At 43.6% G+C, this 27,959-nt stretch overlaps 1 protein-coding gene across 1 annotated transcript in view; it reads right to left on the reverse strand.

Moving 5' to 3' along the window:
* The window catches only part of cdh6 (cadherin 6), a 30,496-nt gene extending 17,015 nt beyond the window's left edge, over positions 1-13,481 (reverse strand). The window contains exons 1-2 of the mRNA XM_029132057.3: positions 13,326-13,481; positions 2,806-3,109 (exon numbers count right to left, since the gene is read on the reverse strand). Coding sequence (XP_028987890.1) covers positions 2,806-2,994 — 189 coding nt within the window. The 5' untranslated portion in view covers positions 2,995-3,109; positions 13,326-13,481. The remainder of the gene's footprint in view (positions 1-2,805; positions 3,110-13,325) is intronic.
* Positions 13,482-27,959: the final 14,478 nt, after the last annotated feature.

The following is a 27,959-nucleotide window of genomic DNA, read 5'->3' on the forward strand; positions in this document are numbered from 1 at the left end:
GCTGATGGAGCCTGCAGACATTTTCAGAGCAGGGATGCTTTCTGGAGTCCTTATATGTGTTCCACATCAGTGTTATATGCACTGCTGCCTCTGATGATTTTCATCATGTTCATGCTGTCAGTGGCATCGCATTCATACCAGAAAAGCCCTAATTTGACCACTGTGCCCAGTTGGTGTAGCAGATCTCATGCAGGTTGTTGTGTACCGACTGCAGTAGAGATGTTCAGACCTAACAAGTGTGCTGTGAATAAAAACGAGATTGAGAGCAAAGGGACAGATGAGCCATAACAGTTAGCTACTGGGTGAGTTTAGTGGACCTGCACACACAGAGGCCAGTTATTAGAACTTAGAGGCCTAAGTTGAGCACTTGGACCTATCCCCTCTATCACAATACACATCCCTTCAAACATCTCAACCTTTAAGTTTAACAGGGAGACCTGGTTCCTGTTGTTGTTTGATTTCCTTTTACTGTTTAAAGTTCTTTCCTTTCATAAGAACTGTGTCCACAGACCCAGTAAAGAGTTGTTAAAATGTTTTTCTCCATTCAGTTGCACAATTTGGACACACACTGTCCTGAATATCTTTTCATCTGTTAATTTAATGTTAGCATTAACTATACTATTATCTAACTAGTGTTTATAACTTGATTCCACAAATGAACCTGACGAGGCTCCTGAAGTGAAACCATCTTATGTGCTGATCTAATGAAGCTCATGGCGACAATAAAGAGTGGGCAAAGCAGCAATCTAAGCAAAGATTCTATCTGCAATATAAAACATGTTGAGTTATGATTATTATGATTCACATGTTCACTCATTCTTTATGCAGTCAGTGAGACTTTACAAAGTAAACAGTCAGAGAAGGTGAGTCTACACTTTGGTGATGTACACACACATATACTTACTATTCAGATCTTTAAACCTTAAGATAAGGATGCTTTTTGACAAAAATATAAAAATTACAAATTAGAATTCTTCCTTTTATTTCATTTTCATTTCATTTCAGACGTGGCAGCTCAGAGGTTTATGTCCTCTAGTATAAAGGCTCCACATTCCTTTCACGTTAACAGGGATGGAGGCAGAACGCTGGATAAGTATTGTTGTATGTTAGAAGCATTCTCGTCCCATCCCTGTTAATCTGTCTGGAAACCATATGTTGTCCCTGACACGTATCTGCTCACCCAGCAGACGCCCTGCAGCTCAGAGGAGCGGTGCGCTGCTTCTCTGTTCATCTGAATCACGGCAAACTCTGTTTCAGAGCTGACTGGTATTGTGCTGTTAGGCACAGCTTCACACTGAGCTGCACATCACCTCCGGCATCTGGCTACTGATCAAACACTAACAAGTCTAACTATCGTCGCTCTACAAACCTCAGCAATCAGCCTACAAGCGGGTTCCCAACATTCCCTGCTGCAGCATTATCCTCAGTCACAGAGATGAACACATGGTCGGACACAGACAATGGGGCTGCTCTCACCGACTTCGTTTGATATTACATGTAAAACTTTGAATCCTACTGACTAGAACACAGCTTCCTGTTGTCTCAGCTTGTGCTTTTGTTCCCTCTGACTGAAGGCCAAATCTTTAGTATTGAATCACTTAGTGTCTCAAAGAAAGAGCCTCGACGAGTAAACTCCTGGGATGGAAAAACAACACATTTTTACTGTCTTTTGACTGTAAAGCTTGCATCACTGATGAGTGATACGTATAAGATGCGGAACAGCTCTGGTGTATGTTGTGTATTGTATGTGAATGAAAACACACACTAAATAAACCTGGAAATTTTACTTTACTCACTACTGTACATTTACATAAACCTAAAAACCTAATCAGTGGAATAGTTTGGACGCTGCAGCAGAAATCCTCCATAGGCTGCAGTTTAAACTGGCAAACTGTCACAGATGGATGTGAGTTATCAGAATGTAAATGAGTATGAAGGGGTCTGCGCGTAGGGACTCACCACCGTGAGTCCCTACGTACAGGTGTGTGTCCTCGACATTCTGCATATGAGTCTCCCTCCGTTTCTCCCTGTCAGCCTTTCTGTTCTGCTGTACAGCAAACATCAATGAGCCTTCAAATTTTGGGTGAGCAAAACATCACACTAGCAATTTTAGAGATTTAATTGTTTGTGTTTTAAAATGTGAGGGCCTGAGGAAGGAGAGCAGCAGCAGCTACAAACTCATGTCCATCATTGGTTTTGGTTTGAGACACGTGGCCAGCTTAGACTAAATGAGCACCACTTACACAGCAGCTGTTAAAAAGTTGTCCATAAGCCTCATTTAAGCTTAATTTTTCTGAATAGTATGCCTCACGTTACTACAAAGGTAGAAACACGCATATGTTCCTTAAAACTGGCCCAGTTTTATACTGTTTAATGGAACCAAGGACAAGTGATGGCTTGACTCATGCTGGATCACTACTGTGATCAGTACTGCAGGTGCGGCCGTCCACTCCAGAGTTTGGACCAGAACCAGGCCAGAGCAGCCTCTGCGGTACATTAGTAATGATTGGGAGCAACAGTAATGTTAGCTCCATGCAGATAAAGCCGTAGCAGCAGACACACCTGTACTAAAGCAACCATGTAATCATTCCTTTATTATTAATTAAAAAGGTCCATTCAGCTACACAAAAAATAACTTTGCCTAATTATTAAATTTACATCCTTTCATATCTGAAGCCAGTGCACAAGAGTTTGATTCTGACAAACTCCAGAAATAAAATATACAGTCATAGAAGTCTAAAGGCATCAGTTCTAGAAGAACAGCAAACACGATGATGCATCTCTGTGAAACAATGAAGCGTTTACCTTTCCAATGTACTGGTAGTCACTGCCGGTGTACTCCTCCTGCAGGAAGAACTGGTTCCACATCCACCCTCGCCTCACCCTCTTCAGCAGCTTCTCCTCTCTCGCTGCCGTCTTCTGTCCAATCAGGGCCAGTGCATCCAGGGACGTGGCCACACAGAGCCACAGCACAGCCAGCGGGACAGGCCGCATTGTCCTAGAGCCAACAGGTCGACACGGTGCAGAGCTTCTATCTTCCCAGCTGGACGGCCTCGACCTGGAAGACGAGTCTATCAGTCATAGCCTGTCGATGGGCAGGAGAATAAATCTGTAAGAAACGCAGAAAAAACATGGCTGAACACAACAGTTTAGATTTGTGGGACTGCTGCAACACAGTGGATTTGCTGAGCCTGTCCAACCAGCGTGCTCTGAGAAGCTTTGTCAAAGCAGCAGCAGTCATTTAGAGGCAGCTTAGGTCAGATCAGTGAAACACAGACGCTATTACTGACCGGCCCCGTTCAACAGATGGGTGTGGAGAGCAAAGTGAAAGGGGAGACATGGTGTATAGTAGCTGTTCCACTAGAAAGACAAACTGCAGCGAGGTGTTGGACAATTGTAAAGAGCAGAGCTGAATCTCCTCTTTATGCTAATGTTGAATATTCCCATTTTACTAGTCTCTATGTAAACAAAGTTTTATTTCTGCCTGGCTAAATGATGACAAATGCACTCACAGCCTTCACCACCCAACAGGTCATCATTCACTGCACCCGAACAGATGTGCTATTATGCACATGAGGGAGGGGAGAAAGAGCGGGGGGGCAGAGCATGATACTGACTGGGTCAGGACACAGATAAGTGGTGAGGCTTTTTCCCTAGGTGCGTGTTCAGACAAGTATTAATGAATAATGTGCTTTCTTTGATTTTGACCTGTAATAATTATTCATTCATTCATTCTGACAAGTATTAATCAGTTCATACAAAAAATATTTTCTAATTTTGAACAAGCAAAATGAGCATTGACATAACATCCCTCCCAGCTCTGATGCTTTCTTCCTCCATAGCTGTGAGCTGCTCCTCTGCAGAGGCTCAGACTTGAGTGATTTGGCTTCAACACTCTCTAATAGTTCAACAGCAGTAACTTTCCCCTATGTGGCTTTCAGCCAGGGACGATACGACAGTAGCATATGATCAAAGAATCCACTGCAGCCACGTGCAGCCAGGGCACATACCATGTGTCCTCCCATTCACACAGCTCAACATTAAAAGTTAGAGTCGTGTCCAAGCTGTGGGCGTGCCACACACCACACAGCCTAATAGAATACACATCATATTAGATACAATTCTCTCAATCCAATGTTTCAATGTTTCACAGTGTGAAAACTGTCTTAGTGTGTTGGCTATAAATAAAGACTTGGCCACTGACTTAGCTCAGAAACATGCTCTGAACAACTGCCTTTGTGCACTTAAAACTGCTCATGTGATCAATAAATCCATACACATTCATGCTGAAGGGATGTGGAAGCAGCGCTTACACAGCAATTACAGCTGAAAGCAAACTTGCTTTTATCTTCCCACTCTGTCAGCGCCTCGCTGTAGATGCTCCTTCTATCTGGCCTGAATTCAAACGTTACCAGCTTCAAGCTGCTGTAACAGTGATCGCAGTGAGTAATCAACTAATTCGACTTACTGTGCCGTGTTTGATTTGAGTTGATACCACATCAGTTCCACTTCCTCAGCACTAGGGAGCAGTCGTCGCAGTTTGACTGTTTGACTGTGGACTGTGGTGCCTCCAGCCAACATGGCTGGAGCGAGAGTCCTCCAGCCCAACAGTCCTCAATCAACGAGTCAAACGTCACATTTCCTGGTTCTGGGCATTTTCTCCACTGAACATGCTTAACACCGTTTTTCTCTCTGTGTAACATACAGGTCGCGCTTGTTTTTGTTTCACCTGGTGATTTGTGTGTGACGAACAGATAGGAAACCATGAAAAATCTAATTTAAAATCGCTTAAGCTTATAAGATCTGATAATATCCTTCAATGTCACGTAAACAAAAAGATGCACGTGTCCTTCCTCAGGCAGTCTGTGGTGTCATCCCACACTGGACACTGGTGCTAGGCTAAGGACAAAGGTCAGGAACTATGTAACACTCATGCATTTATTATATGATTAATGTAATTATTGTAATTTGAATGTCTTAGCTGACGTGTTCCAACGAGGCCAATAACTCCTCATCCGGATACTTTGACAGGTAACTAGCAGCAATCAATTAACAGCATTGAAATGAAAGTTTGCCATTTGTCCAACCTCCACGGCCTCTGGAGCAACATCCGCAGTAACAACTGTCTGAGTGGAGCATGAACTGAGTGTGATTATCAGACTGGTTTTCTCAAATAATCTGCTTTCCCTCATCTTCTGCTCAGCAGAGCTTTTAAACATGATGACAGTAACAATGTAACATTTATTTAAATGTAGCAGCAGCTGATCTCATGCACCATCTGTTCCCAGAGCTTAACTGTACTAATGCAACCATTAAAGTAACAGAATGTACACAAAGCAGATGGAGGCGGTGGCGATTACAGAAGGAGCGGTGGTCACCGCTGCGGCCGTGACCTGGTGTGCAAACACGTCCCAGTTCGACTCAATCAACCTCATGCAGTGCACAAAGACCATGAACGATGAAAATATGTTGTTGTGAATCGTTTGTTGCGTTGCCTAGTGACATATATATTAACCTGTCAGGTGGGCCTTTCACTGTTTTCGCTGAGATGTTATTTAGGATGAATTCTAACATCTGTGTTTGTTATTTGTTAAAATAATAAATACATGCTCCACAAAAGCACAAGCAGAGGGTGACTACATTGACTCTGATCTTTGCTCCTGCTGAAAGTCATTCACACTCTGACAATGGTTGGTAGACGTAGAGAAAAAGACTCCTTTTAGTCTAAAATGCTATTAATTACTGAAATGAAAGACTTCAAATAATAGAGCTATTCTTATTATAGGTTAACTGATCATTCAGTGAAGCAGTTTTGCTGAAACTGTTCTCTGACTGAAGACAGGGTTAATGGTCAGATGAACCTGTTTACTACAGAGTTTGGCATCCTTACAGCGCAGCTGATTCATCCCAGGGTCCTACGATCAAACGTCACATACTGGACAGCTAACTGCAGTAATGTTATTATTCCGTTGAAGCTACCTCCTCCTTCGAAGTCAGAGATAAAGAATTCAGTCTAATGCAGGAAGAGAAACCTGTCAATCATATTCCTTGGAACCACTTTAATTAATACATACTGTAAAACCTTATCTAAGGATTACACGACGACCACCTGATGCAAATGAAGCCGCAGGAAACGGATAGTGATTCAGAGCTGCGCACATGACAGAATGACAGACACACAAAGCAGCTCCAATCCTGTGGCCTTTTCAGCTGAATGGCTCTATAACAAGGTGATATGAGCAGAACAACAGCAGTCAGAGCCGGTTTGGAACAGCAGCCCAGGCCAGCGTGATATTCCCTCTGCTGCTCCTTTGTCTTTACAACGACTGCTAAATGCTTGGTGACCTTCAGGTGACAATCACAGCCCCTGTCCTCCCATGTCGCTTCCATTTCCTATTCTCCTGATACACACAGCAGTGTTAGTGTATGTACTGTACATGTGTATTTGTGTGTGTATGTGCTGCCACCTTGCAGACAACCACCGAGACCTCCGACAACTCCCAGAGGACCAATTAGAGCTAGAACCACCAAGCAGCGTGTGTGTGTGTGTGTGTGTGTGTGTGTGTGTGTGTGTGTGTGTGTGTAACAGCCCTCTCCATCAGGACAGAGCAGCCGTCTGAACCCAGCAGCAGCAGTCGTACTGCCTGTCCAGCTCTGCCCTGATGGCTCATTATGAATAAACCATAAACTGGAGGTTTTCAGTGATTCAGGTGAGACGGCTGACCTGACAAAGAGAACACGGCTCAGTTAGACAGTCAGTGTGCATGTGTGTGAAGGAGAAGCAGAAGATCCAGAGTAGCCCACTTCTTGACTTGGTGTGGAAACACCAGAACTGGGTTATAATTGAGAAACCCAGATAACAACTGCAAAAATCTAGGAATATGTTAACAGTCGCACATGCTCAGCCATAAACGAAGACTTTTGAACATGAGACAATGGGAACAAATCTTCTACACAGTATATTTCATATTACAAAACCAGATACTGTCACAATCTGGTGGACCTCAACTGCTAACGAGAGGATGCATGGTGTGTTTCCACCTGTATCCAGTGATGAGCAGGTTAATTGGTGACTCCAACAGCCTCAAGGTGTAAATGACTGCCTGTCTCTGTGTGATGGCTCCTACCAGCTACGCTCCAGGGCACACTCCTCTGAGCCCTCCAGCGACAGGATGGATTTATGGTGGATGGATGGATGGATGGATGGATGGATGGATGGATGATGGATGGATGGATGGATGGATGGTGGATGAATGAATGGATGGATGGATGGATGGATGGATGGATGGATGGATGGATGGATGGATGTTAATACACAGCAGCCATCAGTGAATGTCAAAGGTTTGAGCAGCACAAACTATTAGTGTCATAACTTAAACATGTGTTTCCTGTGTCCGGGTGCAAATACAAAAGGTGTCCATGCAATGGTCTCCATGATGTCCTCTAACTACACAATTAACACGTTATCCAACTGGTACCAAGTTGAGGAGCAGTAGAGTCTATGAAGTGGTAAGATCAGAGTCTCCAACAACTAACCCACTGACCTCCTAACTCACTCACTAGGTGGTGGACATGCTGCAGCCTCCCTGTCAGTGGGGTGAGAGGCTGAGTGGAGCTTCATGGATGTAGGCTGTATTATAGGTTTGTTGGTTTGAACTACGGGTGTAGCATTAAAAACCTTATTTGTTCTGTAATTTTTAGATTTTTGAGTTAATTTGCTAATTATTGACACCATTTACCAAACACTGAACTTCTTGAAATATTCAGATTGTCATTATTTGTATGTTACTGTATGTGTCCTCATGAATCAAATCAATCACTGCATGTGTAATGAATCTATATAACCATTTACTAGGGGGCTTGGGGCTGATTGTGTTGCAGCACATAGAAACACCGTGACTCTGGTGTACATCACCTTTCATGGCCACAGTTGGTCAGATAATGTGGACAGTCTGGAGATGCACAATGCGATGATGCTTTAACAGCAGTCTGGTTTGTGTGGGTGACTGCTTTCACTCAGGAGGACACTTGATGACGAGAACCTGGGTTTTTACGGCTGCCACAGAGCCGGGAAGCTGCAGCCAGACAATGCTTTGTCACTCTGCTTCAGAATGTAACAGGCCATTACTATGCAAATGAGCAAACATCCACCCTGTCAGGCAGTGTTTGTTTACATGAGTGAGTGAGCAGAGGACAGATGAACATCTAAAGGTGGCTCTAATCACTGGTTTTATAGCAGCTGTCCAGGTGCTCATGACAGCATGACATCCTTGTGTTAGCTTTAAAGATCAGCATCTTCAGCCCTTTGACGAGGAATGAAAGCAGCTTGGGAGTGTTTCTGCGTAGTCTAGTGAGGATAATCCAGCCTGATCAAATATTCATGTGCCACGTCCAACAGTCACCGATATTCAGCACTGCCGGTCAGACGCAGCAGGTGAAGACGGAGCTGCAGCTGTTGAACCAGATCAGCACTGCAAAAAATCAAAGTCTTACCAAGCGTATTTGTCTTCTTTTAGGTAAAGTAGTGTCATTATACCTGAAATGAGCCATATTTGCTTAACAGGTAATATTTCACGAGATTAAATGTTGATGTTTTAAGACAAAACATCTGATGTCAAGAAATCTTACCAAGTCAGTTTTCACTTGTTCGATTTTTGGAAGTAAGGGCTGTAGTTTACTTTGTTTTAGACTCTTTGAAAGAAGAAGCAACAAGTCCCAAACAGGCCTCAAGGCCAGATCTGGTCTTCAGGACCCCACTGCTCACCTGGTGCATGCTGGGTAAGCTTGTGCTCCCACACAGCAGCAGGGATGGACGGCCTGAGCCTCGGTGGTGGCTGGTGGCTACCAACAAGGTGGTATGTGCTGACAGCTCCGACTAACAGGTTCCATTCAATATGAGCGGTTTAGCCCAGACACTCGACCGCACAACTGCACCACTCAACCTCTCACACATTTAACACAACCACATTCAACAGCAGGTGTGAGTCTTCTCATAGTCTCAGACACACAAAGACAACACAAACACAAGACACTCCTGTGTGTTTGTGGTCTACCTACAGTACATGGGGTTAGGGGTCAGACTGTTTGTAACAAGGTCCAAGATTAGAAAACCACTGCAGTCTACACTAAGTGGTGTTTTCTGAAGTGACTGACTGCCCAGTGTGAGCTGTGGGCAATCTCTAAGTCATGGTTACAGTCGGCTCATGCTGCTGCTCCCACCCTCCTCTGTTTAGAGCAGTGGGTACGAATATATGTGCAGCGCTGTTTTATTTTGGAAACGCTGAGTTCTGAAGTCTCAGGTCTTGTGATGCTTGTTATTTCTGTATCGACTGCAGTGTGAATTTAAAATGTGAGGGTGCTGACAGAGACTCATCACATAAACATAAAAGGAAAATCTACTGACTAAGAACCGCTGAGCAAGTACAGGTGCTTCGGACGTCACAAAACAACACAGTCCTGCAGCAACATCCTCTCCTTCATCACCGAGCCACTGCTCTAACCTGATGATATGTAGATGTCCTGTTGGCTCATCCAGCATGTGCTGCTTTGTTGGTTAAATACTCAAACAGAGCAGTGGGTTGATGGCATAACGTCAAACATATTGTGTCCATGATGACTGTGGCTGCTGTGGTGAAAACTCTCGTGAATAAGACATCATGCTTAGTCTGGTGCCGTTCTAGTATGAAACCTTGTCTCCCCTGACATTTGACTGGTCTAGTCTATTTATTGCCTAAGGTTTATGGTTTAGCCTGGTTTAAATAAACAGAGTGAATTATTTATAATATTTGGAAGCTGTTAGGTTCAATTAAATTTTTCACCCCAGTTGAAAGTGTGATTGATTTTTGTCTCATCTGAATGTGATCGTAGGTTGAACTTCATGATTTAATCGTTTCCTGCTACTTACATTTCAGTAATCGTACTGTCGTCCTGAGGTGAATGCATGTGTTGCAGCAAAGATGTGATGGTGATGGTTGTCTTGCGTGGAACCTTAGTTTAACCATCTGACACTAATAAGATGCTTTCAAGGATCAAAAACAGCTTCTCATCTGATCTGAGTGTTGAGAAGTCTGACATTCATTCTCTGCGACCCAGCTTTGATGAACAGTATTTGCAAACACTCCACATTGGGCCTGTAGAGCTGTAATTGGAGGAGCTGTCAAGCAGCGGCGAGGAAGGCTGAAGCTGTCTTCAAACAGTTTAGCTGCTCCGTTAGACAGAAGCAGCTGAACTCGTCAGAGAAGAGTGGTGAAAGCTGCTGCTGCTGCTGGTTCATGCTGGGAGTCATGCGATCCCCCATCACAAGCATGAACATGAACTGGGACACACACCTGGGGTGATGGGGTCCAAGGTGGAGTCTAGAAACATGTGCTGCTGTTGGAGAAGCATTGATCAAACACTACTTAATCCACAGTGAAAGTACCTGAAAGCACCTGGACCGAATCACTCTTATCACCTCCACACACACAGAGCACAAAGACCATTGGCATCAGCCTAATTAGCACACAGAGCAGTGTCAGGGCTTCATTGTAGTTAAATGTGATGACATCATGTCCATCATGTGTTTTCTTACTGAGAGCTGATACCTGATCACCTCCCCCTTCTCAACCCTGTCTGTGAACATACACACTGAGCTGAAGCAGCATTGAGCTCTGGAGGCGTCTCATGCAGCGGGAAGCTTGACCCCTACACCTCTCACACTGTTAATGGTTCACCAACACTGCCTCTGCTTCACTGACCAGTCTCCAGCGCTGAGACACACCTGCCCAACAACGTGTAGTGTTATTTTGCTTCTCTTCTCCTTAAGGGTTCAAATATTGTTTACTTTACAAATCTTCTTGTGAGTAAGAAGTAATTATTGCTCTGAGTCCTAAATATGTCTCTGACCAAGTCAAAATCATCCTGGGTTTTAGTTTAGTGCTTATCAGTCTCGCTAGAACGCCCTCGCCCCGATGCCCAAGTCTACTGGATTAATGAAGGTCATCACTTCCTATGTGCGTTTTGTATCCAGGACGTACTGTATAGAGTACCAGTACCAGTACCAGTGCTGGATTGGGCTGAGGTCATTTCTGCTCGTCTGCCTGCACACAGCACAAGAACACTGTATTCTCTGCCTTACTTCTATTTCTGCTTATTTACATAGATATAGTGAAATTAAATGAATAACATGTCACATTAGTACAAAGAAAATATGAATAGTTTATATCATTTTTGTGGTTCTTTCATACAGAAACACACTAACAGTTCACTGGTGGATGTTTACTGTAGCTTGACTTGTGTCAAACCTGTTTCAGTCCAGTTGAAGCTACAGCTCTGACCCTAACAAAGAAAATAACGCTGACATGAAACCTTTTCTCTGTTTGTTTGTCTGAGCAGAGCTTTTACCCACGAGCAGGGCCAAACATCTCTGCTGATCCTTGTACAGTGTGAACGTTTTCTGCCTTCGCTCTGGGCTGTGTCTCTGGACCTTTAATGACTTATCAGGCCACATAGAGGATGACTGGTCTCACAGTGACTGTGGCCTGGCTCAAGACTAAAGGTGTCTGAGCTTTTCACAGCGGGACTCTGCTGATTCAACCATAAGGCCGGTGTTTCCATTCCTGCATGTCCTCCTTTCCCTTAAAATGCTGATAGAATCCGGATTTTGTTGACTTCTGAGCTACTGGATTCATCTGTGTCCCACTTTATTCAGTTGCTACATACAATGTGAATTGTATCACCTCTTCAACAAACAACATGTTTTCTTCTTTTCAATCCACTCATTTTCTTCATTATTCATTTTATTTTCCATTTCCCATAGGAAAGCAAAGCCTTTACATGGGCTCTCACATCACAAGACAGAATGTGAACATGCTGGTTATGCAGTCAAACTGCATCAACTGTGATACTTGGGGGCACAGTATATTAAATTGTCCACCTTGAGGCAGTTTGGGGTAAGTTCACTGATGGCATGTTACGATTACCCCAGATTAGAGACAGTCTTTGTCTTAAGGCCTCCCTGGTAGTTGCTAATCTTCTGGAGAACAAAGTCTCCTATTGTAGATTTGAGCGCTGACTATTATAGTCACAAACAATGCACGGTGGTACAGGCAGGCACAGGGACAGGCTTCTGAGCTGTGATTTTATAAAGTAATCCTAAATATAGAAGAACTGGGACACAAATTGACACAGTCTATGATAAATTTATAACATTTACATTTCAACTTAGTTATAAGTGACATAAAACATGCCAGTTATTGTAAAGTCCAAATAACCACAGATCCTGGGAATAACACTGTAAAGTCAGGCTAATCTTTCCAGTAAACTGATTATGTGCCGACCAGCTTCTAGGGCTCAGGTCAGGAGAAGCGATGGCTCGTGGTCCTTTGACTCACTGAGGAATGTGTGATGTGTAATATGGGTGATGGATGCTAGTGAGAGCACATTCAAGTCACCTCCCTGCATGGAAAGCCCAGAATTCTACAGAGCTTCAATCAAACGAGGTCAGCGAGAGGTCTGAACTACCAAGCAGTGATCAGTCAAAGGTTCCACATCAGCAATATTAGGAAGCGTCTCCAAGCTGAGTGAAGTTGTATTTTTTAGTTAAATCATTCTTTGAGTGAATGGTTATAATGAACTTGCTGAATAAATTGGTCTTAAGGCTGCACCCCAATAAGAAACACCCACAGATGTCAGCTAGATCAAACACAATATGTCACCACCGCACCCATGAGAGTCAAAGCCAACCGTCCATTCACCGTGTGAGGCTGAGGTTTCCAAATATAAAACACACAACCCAAATACAGCCTGTATGTATGTGTAACTTTACATCAAGATGGAGTCAGAAAGATGAAAGGATCAGCATCAGTCCGCGCGCAGAAATAGCCTAATGATGAGAGATGCGGATCAGACCACGACGGAGAACATCAAAGACAAAACGAGCAGTCACTAAAGGGGAAGTTGATTATCACATTTGATTTGAACGAGACCCCTTCCGACGCTCAGCCTTCATTAAAACACACATTTTACCAACAACTTCCATTCGCCTCAGCGTTGGCACGCGGCGCACAGCTGTAACTTCCACACACTAATCACGACTAATGAGCAAAACTGTTGGAAGCAATTCACAGAATTCAACAGGTATTCAGCTAAAAGTTCTGGTGTCCAATAGCGCAGAATAAAGTTGTCGCACACTTTTAGCATGTGTCACTGACGCGCCGCTAATGAGTGAAGGAGTGAAATGACAAAGAACAGCTAGAAGCCTGTCATGAAGCATCTGCGTGACAGTCAACATGTCCGGTCACCGCGCGGCGGTGACAGAAGAAGCCGCGCAGAGCGGCGCCACTTACCGCTGCGCGCCGGGACGGAGCCTCGTCCACCGGAGCCGCCGCTGAAGCTGATGCCTGAGTGTCCAGTCTGTAGCGCTGCCAACCCCGGCTCCCCCGTCCTCCCGCTCTCTCGCTCTCTCTCTCTCACTCACTCACTCACTCACTCACTCACTCACGCCCCACTCTCTCTCTCTCTCTACCCAAGACCTGTCCTCGCGCCCCTGCTTTTATCAAATCAACAAATTGAAGACTTGAAATGGCTGCTGATTGGTCATTACTCTGCATTCGATGATTTGACGCACACATGCGCGTGCGCGCGGCTTGAATCACTTTTAAGTCGATGTATCTTCAGACGCACATTTTGAAGGGGAGGAGCCTCCATGGTTGGCTCTGAGGGGCTTCATCAGACACAGACTGGCAGTTCACATGTAGAGTATTGTCATTTCCATCCCCTGATTTTATAACTATTAAATTTATAATAAAATATGTTTATACTGTTTTTAGATATATGTAATAACTCTCTGCAGTGGCCTAATTCCTGTATTAACAATGAATAAAAATGTGGCTTATGTGTTATTAATCTTATTTATTCGTTACACATTCATAATTTGTCTAATAGAAGTTATTAACCTTCCAGATTGTCAGACATCCGTTCATTTCTATGCACCAATGTGTTATGCGTCTCATAGTAGGTTTAGGACTTCCAGATTCAGCAGCAACAGGGAACTATGCAGCAACTACTGTATGATAGAACAGGTCACACAACAAAACCAAGTCTTCGCACCAGAAGCAGCTTTTTGTTTTAACTTCAACTGAACCCTGTTTTCTGGCTGGCTGTGGGCAGCTGGTGCCTGCAGAGACCTGCATGTGGAGGTGCTCGTACAGTATATGAAGGCTTGTTTAGGGTGAACACCTCCGGATTAATGACATAACAAGTCTAGAACAAAGCATTCACTGCTCAGCTCACACATACTGTAAGCTTTGTAGGTCTGTGTTGGTGATTGAAATGTGGCTATTGTGTCTTGTGTTATGGGGTTGCAGTGGATGTGATGCTACAGATGCTACTTCACAGAATGACTGTAGAAGAGGACCTGATCCCAGTGGCCGCTGTCTTCCTGTGGAATGACTCAGTGGTAGCTCGTCTCTCCATAGTCTGCTGCCTCCATCTATGAGGAGGCTGAGGTTCTGTAAAGGGTTTAGCCTCTGAATGCATGTAATGACTGGTAGTAGCTCATCCCTCGCTACACTATTGTGTGCTGGGGTCCAGGCAGTGCTGAAATGGAGTCATGTGGTGCTGAGACACTGGACTAACAGCCTCACTCCCTCTGCATCCGTCAGCCGTTCCACAGCTCTGTGTGTTAAATTGAACAAGTGCCACTGATAGACTTGTACTATCAGTCTGATAGACTTGTCTCACATCATCCATCTATTCATCCATCCATTTTCAACTGCATCGCGGGGCTCAAATCATCATTTGTAATTCTAAATACTGGTAGTGTACATTAAATCAACTTGTTTGCGTGACTCTTGAACCCTTTCTATTTTGGTCTTTGTTCTTCATATCTCCACACAGCAGTGACGGTGTGCAGATGATTGTCCATGTGGCCTCTGAGCCAGGATCAAACAGAAGTAGCACTTATACGTAGGATGTGAAACCACAGGAGAGAAGAACCACAGGAGCATGTGTGCGATACATTCACTGTTAGAGTGAGAAGATTTTCTGGGAATTAGTGAAAGCAAAGTCAGGAGCCAGGAGCAACAGCAGGTCCAGAGTGTGAAGACATGATGTGTACAGTAGTTGAAGATGTTGAGGTTCATCCCCATAAAGCGCCTGGCTTTGAGCCGTGGCCAACCACCCACAGTATCAGAGGATGCAAACACTTTACATAAGATGCATTGTTTCTTTCACTAATTCAGTCTGTGAATATTTGAGAGGATTCTCCCAAGCTTAGCGCAGGAATCTCTAATCCGCCTTAAATCAGTTACACCATATTGGCTGAGTGGCTCTGGCAGCGCTGCTAACTGCGCCTTGCCAAGACAAAGTGAATCCGAGGCTCTGGGTGAGGATGCAGGGACGGCAACAGCAACATTGGATTTCATTCATGCTCTGCGTGAACACGGGGGCGGATATTTACCTCAGCACCATGCCAACAATCTCACTAAAGCTTTCTGTTGAAATGATATTGTAAGACCGCTGGGATCTGTCAGTTATTAATCAGAGAAGCTATAAACAACAAGACAATACGATATTTGTGACTATGGTGAAGATCAGATCACATTTCATCAGCAGAAAACTGCATTAATTCGCGTATGATGCTATTACGATTCACGTAATAGCGTCAGTAACTGTAAATACAACATTAAATATATCATCAGTAACTGAACTATAGTTTTATCATCATATAATATATATATAATAACAGAGAATCACTTTGAATATTGATTGTGACCACAGTGCGATACTCCCCTCAGCCCAGGAGGCGTTGTGTTTAACAGTCAGACTGTAAGCGTGGACGTTCAACATGTTTAAAGGATGATGATAATTTTACCTGAGGCATTAATATCTAACCACCGATGAAGAACAGTAACCTCACATCATCTGTACATCAGTAACTGGAAGATGTAGGCGTGTAGAAGTTCTTCTGGGCCTTGGTTCATGAATCTTAGCGGGTGAGAGCTGGTGAAGGTGGAGACGAGAACGTGGGACATCAGCGTGTGTCTCTGTGTCGATGTGCAGCATTCACGGTCTGACAGCGTCAGTGTGCGGAGCTTCAGGTCTGGATGTGTTTAATACCCTCTCACAGGGCTTTTGAGGGCAGAGGGGTAAGTCGTTGTCAACATGAAGACGGATTTAATGTTGAATACTGACAGTTCATCGCTTTGATGTTATTCATGTACTAAGAGTTCAGAAAACACAGTATTACAGCTCCTGACAGCTGCAGCAACAGGAGCAGAGTCTGAGAGAACGTCACTCATGAGGAGCAGAGAAGCTGTAGCTTAGGGCACCAGCGTGTTTATGGGAGATACTGAGACAGCTGATCCTGCACACACACACACACACACACACACACACACACACACACACACACACACACACACACACACACACACACACACACACACACACACACACAGGTGGGTCTGCTGGAGTCTGAGGTGATGACATCACACTGAGTGTCTCTGTGTATAATGAGACTATCATCATGTTAATACAGTAGCTGGACGTCTGGAGTTCACTTGTTGGAGTGAAAACACACTTGAGGTCGTTCTGGCCACGCACCTCCAGCGCTGAGCGCCTTGACATGAGAACATCACTCTGTGGTGCAGCTCTGCTGTTTTTTGTGGCGCAGCCGAGCCTCCGACGCTTTGAGCCATCAGCACTAAAAGCATGTTGTTCAGCTCACATGAACAGTGGTTCTCGCAAATGAGACAGAAGTTCAACAGCAGGAACAAAAAGAAGTGGGAATAGGCTGCTTCAGCTCCATCAGAGCCTCTGTTCTGTGCCTGAGTCAGACTGATCCTTAAGCCCTCGTAAAAACTCCCAGCCATCAAAACAGGCTCTGGGCTGGAGTATAATAGCCCCTCTCTTCCTCTGTCCATCTCCGCTGTGGCGTGGGGGTTCAGGGACGGGGATTAGAGACCCCCCTCTGACTTCACAGATGGACGCTGCCATTAAATTCCTCTCAGCTCACACACTACTCTTTGTGTAATCCACCTCCGAGTGGTTCAAGCAGAGCTGTGTTAAAGAGGAAACTACTAAGATCAACAAAGGCAGTAAACCATAATATTCATCAGAGTTTTTATATTTATTCAAAGTACTTAGAAATGAGTGGGAACCCTCGGACACCTGGTCCAGAACTCTAAAGCAGGTTCTTGGTTTTCTGATTCCTAGTGACGACAAATGTCTGCACTCAGATACGAAACATACATTACAGTATGTCTTTGTTCCTCCTACACATCCAGTGTATTGACCTGAAAGCGAGTTTTGTTTTAAGCGATGCTTCAGTATCTACTGCATTAACACAAAACATGCTGTTTTGCTCAAAGGCAGCCTGGCATCATCTCTGTAGGTGTCACAACTTTGGGATTTATTCTCCCAGTGTGACGGCTGCTGCGACCAGGAAGCAGGAAGTCTGAACCACATGGATGCAACAGCATCGCACGTCCTGATGGTTTACAGACTTTATAGGAAACGAGCCTCAGCTTCAGTGTGAGCAGTCAGATGATGTGTGTGTGTCTTCATACTCTTCATGCCAGTAACTGGTAAACGTCCACTGGCTCAAGATGTGCAGCCCCCGTCTTATACGTGGGTCCCTCTCTGGTATTGTTGTCTTATGTAGTGCTGATTATGTGGGATTAGGTGGTTTTGTGCCAAGCTCACATTTTTACTTTGCACACTTTGTCAACAATCTAAATCTGAGCCTCTGGCAACGTTCGTCTCCAACCACAGACACTATGAACGGAGATCCGTCATGGCTGTCATCCCTTCCATCAACTATGGAGGATCCTTCATGGTGGGACTGAGGAGAATGTTCCCTGTTTGTCTCTATCCAGTCATGGAACAAGTGTGACATTGGATTTATGACATGTAGTATAGAATGGGCATTAGACCAGTGTCTATGCAGCGCTAGGCTGGCCCAGTATGAGTGTGTGGGAGGGTCTGTACAGGCTTAATCCCACTATTAACCCCCTGCCTTCCCTTCTCTTTGGCTCCAGCCCTCAGGGCCTTCCTCTCCCTAGTCGCCTTGACCTCCTGCTGACTGTTCACGCTTCTTAGTAGACAGAGGGAGGAACAGCCATGCTCACCCTCCCCATGTGTCACGTAATGAAACAATGAGCAGACTATTGCCTCATTCAACGCCCACAACTTTGACACCCACACAGACAACCTGCAAACCACCATCAGGCCATGACCCACAAGCAAAAGGAATGCACGATTTCCTGGCTGAGATGAGCATGCGACTGCTCAGAGAACGATGAAGCTTCATTTGCTGTCCTTGCAGGAACCTGAGGCCATCCTCCACCTGTTATTGAGTAATAACTGGCTTCATAAGCTAACTGCTAACCAGCGTGTCATTGCACTGGCTTGTTAATGCTGCTTGCTAAAGTTGTGTGTGAAAGGCTCTGGTCATGCCCCCCTCACTCAGTGACTGTAGTGAAGTTCATGGCTGATTGGTGAGACACTGACTCCTCCAGAGTCACATTTTACAATTATAAGAACAAAAGAACTTTTCACTATTTAATTGTCCGAATGCTTATTAACTACTAGGACAGAGTTTGATCTTTAGCCTCCACATGTTCTTTACTATTCACTTATACTTAGGCTAGATCAAAGTTTAGACATGTAGAAAGGTTCTTTGAGCCTCAGTGAAGCCCTTAGCATGGAGGTGGATGTTTCCATAAGGTACCTGAATATCCAAGAGTTTCCAGGAGCCCCAGGTCCTGCTCCTCCATGATGTCCTGCATGTTTGTCCAAGAACAGACAGGCATCTATAATCACCCACAGGCAGAGCCAACATGACCACTCTTAACCTGTCTGAGTCCTATTATTAATTCTATTTATAAGATTTTCAATATCAAACTTCAAATTAAGACAAACAGCACAATATGTCAAAACAATAACAGGCCAGTCAACAGCATGTGGCTGGATGCTGGATATTTTAGGAAGCAATAAGAGTCTGAGAGTCGTGACTGGCTGAGTGGGCAGCGCTCGGACCGCAGACGAGTCTTCACTGCGTCCACCTCGAAACAACCAGGCGCTGAGCTATAGTTCATGACTGAATGGCGGCTCTGGATTCTGCACACATTTATATCTAATCTAGTGATTATTTTATGATGTGATTGGTAGTCTGCTATTTTCATCCTCAAAATATTATAAATTATATGATTAGCTGTAACGTGTGGATTAACTTCAAATTACCACCAGTTGGATCCAGATGATCCAGATTTAATTACTGCAAGTGTTGACAATAATGCCTGAGCCAGAGCCGTAGAATCTTTTAATAATCAGCTCTGATCAACATGTCACATAGATTTCTGTGTTTGAAAGCAGCGGATGCCAGCCTAGAAATGGAGACGTAGTCATGAGGGGAAGCCACTAGTGCTGCACAGTGAGGGTGCAGATTGTGTGTCCGTGACAGAGCCATTGTTACGTTATCTCTGCTGGACAGGACCATAATCCCATATTCCCTTCTGTATGGACCAGATTATCTAATGCTGAATAAGTTGCTATTAATGAGCATTTTGAGGCGTGAAGCCAGATTTTACCATATAAACGATTAGGACATTTGTTAGTGTGAGACCCTTACTGTGACTCTGTACCATCAGAACAATCACTAGACAGAAGAAACCTGAAGAACAAATGGGAGCCAAAGGTCGAGGTTGTTAAGATGTTAACATGTTTACTAATCCAAGAAAACACACTGGTACAATGGTGTTCTAGACCACGACTGTCTGATCCATTGTTTTGTTCCAGATATTATCTAACCGCAGTTATTTCCTCTGGTTAGTCCAGCGCTGAACGTCTGCTATCAGTCCAGACATGTGGATACGGGTTCATCCCTTGGTTTGGACCATTTCCCCTTCCTGCCTCCTTCCTGTCTGCTGGTCATCATTAGCACCTTGCTACTCATCCTGTATGAGCCAGCTCCTGCCTGTCTCACTCAAATACCTTAGTATTTTACTAAGCCCTGACTGATTAACATGTCTTATCTAACTATATTTAATAAAACCTTTTTCCTTGTGTTTGTGAACTAGAAATTTAATAGAATCATAATGAATAACTAAATGTTTTTGGTTTTGGCAGTTTAGAAATCAGACCCACTGACAGGACATAGTTGTACGACCACAAGACAGATTGAACTTAATGATTAATTTAATGAAAACAACACCTCAACACAGAGGTGAATACCAATAATAACAAACTTAAAGTCAATGCAAGCAGAACACAGACAGAGAAAACATAAAACGCAGGGGCAACCAGAACCAGAACCACAGGACCGTCTCGAACCAACAAATCTGTGAAGGCGCAAACAGATCATGGTCCTATTCACATCCTAATTGTCCACACTCAAAAAAATGATCAGGCCTAAAACATGGACTTTATGTAATTTTGTCACGTACTGTAATTACCCACTATATAAAAACTATAACTATCAATATAAAGTTGATTTGTTATTGATGAACCCTGAAATATAATATATAAACATCATGTACTTTTTTGTGTTTAAAGTACAAACTCCTTCCCCAGTTCTTGCTCAGTCTCAGTCAGGTGTAGCATTACCTGTGAAGCAGGGGGTTTGTAGTTGAAGCCCATTTTATCCTCCTCATGGATGTCTTATCTTAGTAGATATTACCAGTTTTAGTCATGATTACTTTTTAGAGTGTATGCTGAACAACATGTTTCATTAACTCGTTTCAGATTTCAAGTAAAGGTTATTTGGTGGTTTTGAGTATATTTGCATTACAGTATGTTAATAAAAAAAACCCCACATATATACAGTAATCATTTGAAATCCCATTTTCATGTATATAATACTTAAAAAATATAAATATGTTTTATTAGGGGCAAGAATCATTTTTTGAGTGCAGTGTCCATGTAAAAGCACCATAAACAGTCAGACGGTCAGACCAGCAACACCGTGGCCACAACAATGGAATTAATCAACTTGACCACTGTTTGTGGTGAGAATGTGAGTCTAAGCTGAATGAAGCCACAGATAAGATGGTGAAGACAAAGACGCGTTGTTGACTGGTGACAAACCCAGGAGGAAGCTGCTCAGTATGTTCTCCCCTCTGTGCTGTCATGGAGGCTTATCCTGCAGGTCACATGAGGATGAGGGTCACTGACCAGTCTCAGTGTGATGGATGGACGGAGGAGGAGCTGGCGTTCGACTGGTCTGATTCTTTGTCCTTGTTCCTGAATGTGAAGTGAAAAATATGCATTTAAAACATTATAATTCAGTTTAAGATTTTCTGCATGTTTCACTTTTGATTGAATCAGAGTTCAACTCCAGTTTGAATTAGAGTAAAAGCAGAAGGTGTAAAGACAGGGGGATCCAGCATGTCGCTTAGCATGAAATGACTGTTTAGCTGCTGAACAGTTCAAACTTGAGTCATAGTTAAGTTAAGGTTACATTTAAAAGAGGGATCAGCTGGACATAAGTCTAAGAGGTTCATATGTAATGTCCAGATTTCTGAGTAAAATAATTATAAAATGGTGAATCTTACTCTCACCCATGTCCCACAAGCACACACAACAGGGGAAAGGGAGTGGAGGAGAAAGGCAGTGACGTGTGCTCCCAACCACCTCTTAGCCACACACATGATCAGACCCAAAGCTGTAATCAGTAAAGCTCTGACCTGGCTGGGATCAGCAACACTGACTGCTGGCTCTGACTTACATCCTATTCACAGGTTCTAAAATGAAAGAATGCAAGCAACAGGCCACACTGGACCAGTGTGTGAGCACATGGAGGTTTGGGCTTCTGGGATCCTCTTCATTCACACCAACACAAGCTGGGAAGCAGATCATCTCTTTGTTCACGTCTGTTTGTGGACGTGGAGATGGAAACGAGCAACTGCCTCCCTGGCTCTACGGCATCTGCGGCTGTGGGAGGTCTCCACCTACACGTCGCATCATACTGTTGCATTGCTTCCCAACGTATGAAGGGATTGTTGAAAAGTGGTAAACTGTTCCTCCCATACGTCCATCATCCAGGTGAAGTTGTCCTAAGGTTAAGTCATGTCAACTGGACTTCTTCGGAGAAACGCTTCACCACCATCCAGAACAAATAAAAGTCGGTGATACTGTGACACTCGCTACCCCCAGTGCAGCTTACATGACTTACATTATGATTCTTTTTACCGTACGTTTGCCCAATGTTTTCGCTCTTAGTTTAATTATTGACAAAACAGCTTTCCTTCCCAATGTTGCATTTCACAGCTGTAAGGCAGTTTTTCCTGAGTTACTGAGACCTGCTATGATGAACCTGAGGCGTTTGCTCAGTCAAAGCTGAACAGACGGCCAGAGAAGTCGCTGGATGATGCTTTGACATGCAAAGAGAAGGAAGCCAACAAGCAGCAGATCCCTGTCACATCCTGCAGTACTGACCGTTACTGGGAGGTGTGTTCAGACTGTCACTCAACTCTGGAATGTGCAGTAATAACTGCTGCAGCCTTGATGATTTAATAGGAATGAAACCAGACAAGCTACAAACACAATCTGCCCTGTACACACTGACTCACAGGTCTGTCTCACTGCTACGATGGTTCAGGGATGGTACATGGTGGTCATGACCCAGGAGCGTGTTGGTCTCGCACAGGGCAGGCCTACTGGGTGTGGCCCAGTGGGCTCTGCAGTTACTGGAAAGACACAGTCAGTCAAAAACTCTTCTGCTCAGTTCCCGCTGTATTGTATGTTACTGGATGGTCCAATCATTCCTGTTCTGCTGATTATAATGTGTGAAGACAGGTGTCCCACCCTTCAATAACCTGCAGCAGATCCCAGTTTGCTGTGGAGATATTCTGTCCTCTCATGTCAGTTACTTTTTTATTACTGGGAGCTGGATTTGAATCTTCATCCTCCAGGAACCTCAGCCTGTTCCTCACCTCCTAATGATTTACCATTGCACTGCACACGGAACACGTACAGTAGCTGGTAAATAACAGCTAACAGACAGCTTCATTAGCAGCTCTGCTTCCTGACTCTGAAATGTCAGACAGACAGACAGACAGACAGACAGACAGACAGACAGACAGACAGACAGACAGACAGACAGACAGACAGACAGACAGACAGACAGACAGACAGACTCTTCTTTCCATTTTCACTATTATTTTCTGTTTGTGACAGACACAATATGGCAGATTAATTATACGTATAATTATTTTAATCATTTTCACTGTGATTCACAATATTTATCTAGTTTATCCACATATACATATACATGAACTAAGTGGTTCCCACTAAATATGAAGCTACACAAACTGTAGATTCTGATGCTCCACTGTGTAAGTCTCTAAATTATGGATATATTTAAAGCATCATTAGTTCTGAGGTTAGGTTCACTCCAACTCTTCTGTGGAAAGACACATTCAATTTACAACTTGGAGAGTGTGCTGTGTTGCTATGACAACTGGCAACAGTGTTGTGTCACCAAATGTCTTCTAATTGATTGAGTTTTTAACATTGCTAAAATACAGATGAAAAACTAGAAAACAGACAAGAAAGCACAGTTCTCTAAATCAAACTCTAAATGATTATTATTATGTTAAAAACAACGACTGTCACTGTCTTTACATCTGTATTCTGGACCTCTATGTATGTTAAGCTTCATGGCTTTAAAAGAATTACTAATGATTTGGCCTTTTTACATTCTAATATAATGTTACGGGTGGTGTGTACATTTAACGACAGATTTCAAGCTTCAAAGCTCAATCCAATATCATAAATTGTTATTTTGAAACTTTTTAACTTTAAGTTTTAATTTGTCCATCGTAAAATGTGATGTTTTAATTGTCAAAAAGAGTTCTGACTGAGGCCCACACAGAAGGAGAGGTGGGACTGTCAGTGATGAGTTTAGGGAGATCCATGAGGCCTTGTTAGGTTTACGCTCAAGAGATGCTGCGTGACTTTGTGAGACAGCTGCTGATTTCCCAGCTGTTGACAGCTGCAGCCTCATGACAGGACACAGAACGTCAGTGAAGATGACAACAGCAAATGATCCTTCACACAGGCTCACGGAGCAGAGGCGAACTAGGATCTGTCCATTACCGTCCCCTTCCTTTTCCCCTCTCTGCTTATTCTCTCTTCAGTCCATCTTGGTCAGCCTGCCAGTGTGTTTCCATCCATCCGTCCGTCCGTCCGTCTGTCCGTCCGTCCATCCATCTGTCCACCTGCCCTTCTGGCAAAGTAACACAACCCATAGTTCTGTCAGTCCCAGGTTTGTTTGGCATCGTCATAGGACCTGTCACTCATTTCATCTGCCTACCTCCATCAGTCAGTTAACAGTCAATCCACTGACACTGCACACATCAACTCAAGCCAACTGTAGCTGTATTGCTAGCATGGTGGATAATGGTCTAATTACCTAAGTTACAGCTCTTCTGTTTCTTAGTTTTATCACATCTACAAGGTCACGTCATGGCTGCAAACATGCAGCTGATCTCTCTTGAATTTCTGCAGCAACATCAGGATCAGTCATCTGTCAATCAACCACCATCCAAGCTCTGCAGCTAAATCTATTTAGTCCACAAAGATTTATAAATAAACACTATAAACAGTAACCTGTCCAATGAAACAGTTAACACACAGCCCTAAACAGCTGCTCCAGTGTCAAAGAATCCATCCTCATTTGCAACAATTACAGCATTGCAGACCTTTGGCATTTTACATGGTAATTAGTTCAACACAACACAGTTGTTGCTTTAACCTTTATCCCTGAGTTCATACACAGCTTCATCAGTGCTGGCAGCAGGACAGGCCCAGACGATGACACTCCTCCCACCATGTTTCATACTGTATGTAGGATAAGGTTTACCCTTAGAACCAGGAGCCTTCTGCTTTACCCAGCATGCCCTTGAGCAGTTTACATGAGCCACAATGACATTTGGAAGAACAGGGCAACTCTGTCATGTACAGTACACGCTGGCTGTCATTTCTACGCAGACGTTGCTATGCTACAGCACACAGTGACTACGCACAGACACACAAGGCTGCACAAGGGGCAGCTTCGTGGTTTCTGCTGCAGACAGTAGTTTTACTGCTTTATATCTTCAAACGTCAACCTCCATCACACAGGCAGGAGTAAACAAAACAATCAGTGTCTGAATGCAACCTACTCTCCTGTACGCTACATGTGACTGTGGTCACGCTGCTGCGTCTACGCTGCTGTACAGGTGGTTGCAGAAGTTCATCCCAGGGAGACAAAACATCTGCCTCGACTCGATGAGCATAACAAGGTGCAGAATCTTATTGTACAAGCGGAAACGACTGTCCTGACAGCTTTGTGGGCTCTGAAAGGCCTAATCAAAAGAGCCACAATCGTATCTGCAGTAAAGTGGAGTCATTGGCTGTGTTACGACAGGATGCTTCCACTAGCAGTAACAGAAGGAAACGTGTGCCTTTGTGTGGATAGGTGCGGTTGGAAAGTCCGTGTTGCTGTTTGCTCGTCAGGAACCATCTGTAGTGATAACAGATTTACTGTAGGAAGGCCTCCAAACACACAATGCTTCAAGCAAACACTGTCAAAAATAAACTACATTCCCGCAATACCCCAGCGCCTCCAAGGTCTCTGCTGTGTTCACTTCAACATTCTGTCCAGTGGCCTTTCTGCTACATAAAGACTATTTCTATTCTGAGTCTACTGCTGTTTCTAGCCTTGCACGCCATGATAACTTCACCAGGGAGAAGGGAGCCTTAACCTCAGCTGTTTACTTCAGTTGGACAAGTCCAGAATCTGAAGACACTGTTATCAGATGCCAGGTCCACAGCAGGTAATGCAGCACTGTGAAGACCCTCTAATATAAAGCTCCTTTGGTGTGGGCTGACTGCTGCTAAGGACTTTTATGACACTGTGGCCTCAGTAGTCCTGTATGGAGTTGTGTGCTGGACTGGGGGCAGTACAGGCAGAGACCGGAAGAGACACAACAAACTGGTTCAGAGAACAGGCTCTGTCCTGGGCTGCACACTGGAGTCCATGGAGGAAGTGGAGGACAGGAGGATGTTGGTAAACTAACATCCATCATGGAGAACCCCTCCACGCCCTGCACCACTGTAGAAGCTCCGAGCAGCTTCTTCAGCACCAGACTGTTACACACACAGTGCAGGAAGGAGCTGCTGCAGGTCATTGCTCCCCAGAGCCATCAGACTGTACAACATATCCAACAGTGACACACAACATGTACTTTCACGGTGTACTCATTCATTGTTGTTGTGTAATTCACAAAATCATCCACAAGATCAAATATCAACTTGCAATATCTCTTATTTGTAAGGTGAAGATGGGCGATAACTTCGTCAACCATCCATCTACCAACCATAAATATGTTGTATGCTGTTCTGTAGATATGCAAAGTAGCTACTTTTAAACTTAAAGTTTACTTTAGTTTTTATGTAAAATTGCCCCTTTTATTTATTTTTTGTACAGTCAATACTGCTGTCTGTTCTATTCTATCCTGTTTTCTCTGTTAAAAGTCTCTTTGCTGCTGAAAACAAAAGATTTTCTCCATCGTGGGAATAATAAAGTCTTATCTTTAACACACAGGAGTTGGTCAGAGCTGATGATAGCTTCATGGTCCAGATGTGATGCAGGCTGCTGTGTAGAGGACAGAGAGTGAGGTGACGCTTCTCTGGGCATCACACAATCTAGCAGTGAAGGGTAATAATGCATCTATGCTTTTCACCAGTTTCGCCATGGCGTTTATATTTATATACAAACATCTCTCATCTCCTGTAAAAACACGTGAATCGCTCAACAGGGGGTGTGACTAAATTCAGATTTAGAAAAAACTGCTGATGCAGTTACAGTCTTTTCCTTAGTAGACTAAGATTTAAAAAATTATAATAGATTATAATAAACAGATTACAGATATTACAAATTAATGATTCTGTGCGTATAATATACATACATTATCTGAAATAAAATAATATTACTGACATTTTCTCGTCTTCAATAGTGATAGTTCAGGAATGTACTGTATGTATATTGTATGTATATTCCTGCTAATGCAGGAATCAACTTTTTCCTGTGTTTTTATATTTTAATGTAAGTCAAAGATCTTTTTCTAGGACAATGGTCTCGTTTCTGTTTTTTTTTTAAGAACACTTATCCATATGAAACCATATCAAACAAACCGATGTTTCATAACTTTCTTCACTAAAAGGAAGTTGTTATATTTGGGCCTAAAATCTCAGAGATACGTTAGGTAGTCAGCTAGCTTCAGGTTCTACTAAAGAAAACTCAGAAAGTGATAACTTTTACTCTAGGATTATTACTGAAATTAGTATCATCCATTCTCAGACAATCAGTCAGTCAGTCAAGGTGTTTCTGCAGCTCTCAGATCTCAGTCCAACCGTCACATTGCCTACTCTAGTTACAGATGTTCTGTCAGAGTTAAGTTGCAGTCGCTTTCATGTTTGAGGGAGTTTAATGAGCCACCAGAAGGTTTCTGTTTAGGAGAGTAAATGTTAAGAAAATTAAAAAACAGGTTTGTGAAGATGTAGTTTATTGTTTTTTTAGGATAAAAATAAATAAAAAAAGAGGATAAAAATGTGCTTATGCCCTGTGTGAATACATGCTTTGAGATTCTGAAGAGGAGAGGTGAAGAGGATTTTCCCTGAGAGAATTCAAGTGTTGAAATTGAGTGGAACTGTGACTGAGAAAATTAACATTGTTAATGTTGTAACATCGTAACATCGTTACTCACCGGTTGATGAACTGTGGGTGAAACGTAGCCGAGTGACCAGCGATGCAGCTCTGAGCTAGTGCTCCAAAGACAATGTACAGGTCTGCATTATGTTGCCAACTAAACAAGGCATCTCAATGTCTCAGCTCAAGCCTCCTGCCTGAGTTTTTGGTTTTGGTGACATTTTGACTCGTGAGCAATTCTACAGCAACATGGGCGTCTGTCACCTCCTAGACAGGTACAGTATGT

The sequence above is a fragment of the Betta splendens genome, chromosome 17, assembly GCF_900634795.4.
Source record: "Betta splendens chromosome 17, fBetSpl5.4, whole genome shotgun sequence".
Lineage (NCBI taxonomy): Eukaryota > Metazoa > Chordata > Actinopteri > Anabantiformes > Osphronemidae > Betta > Betta splendens.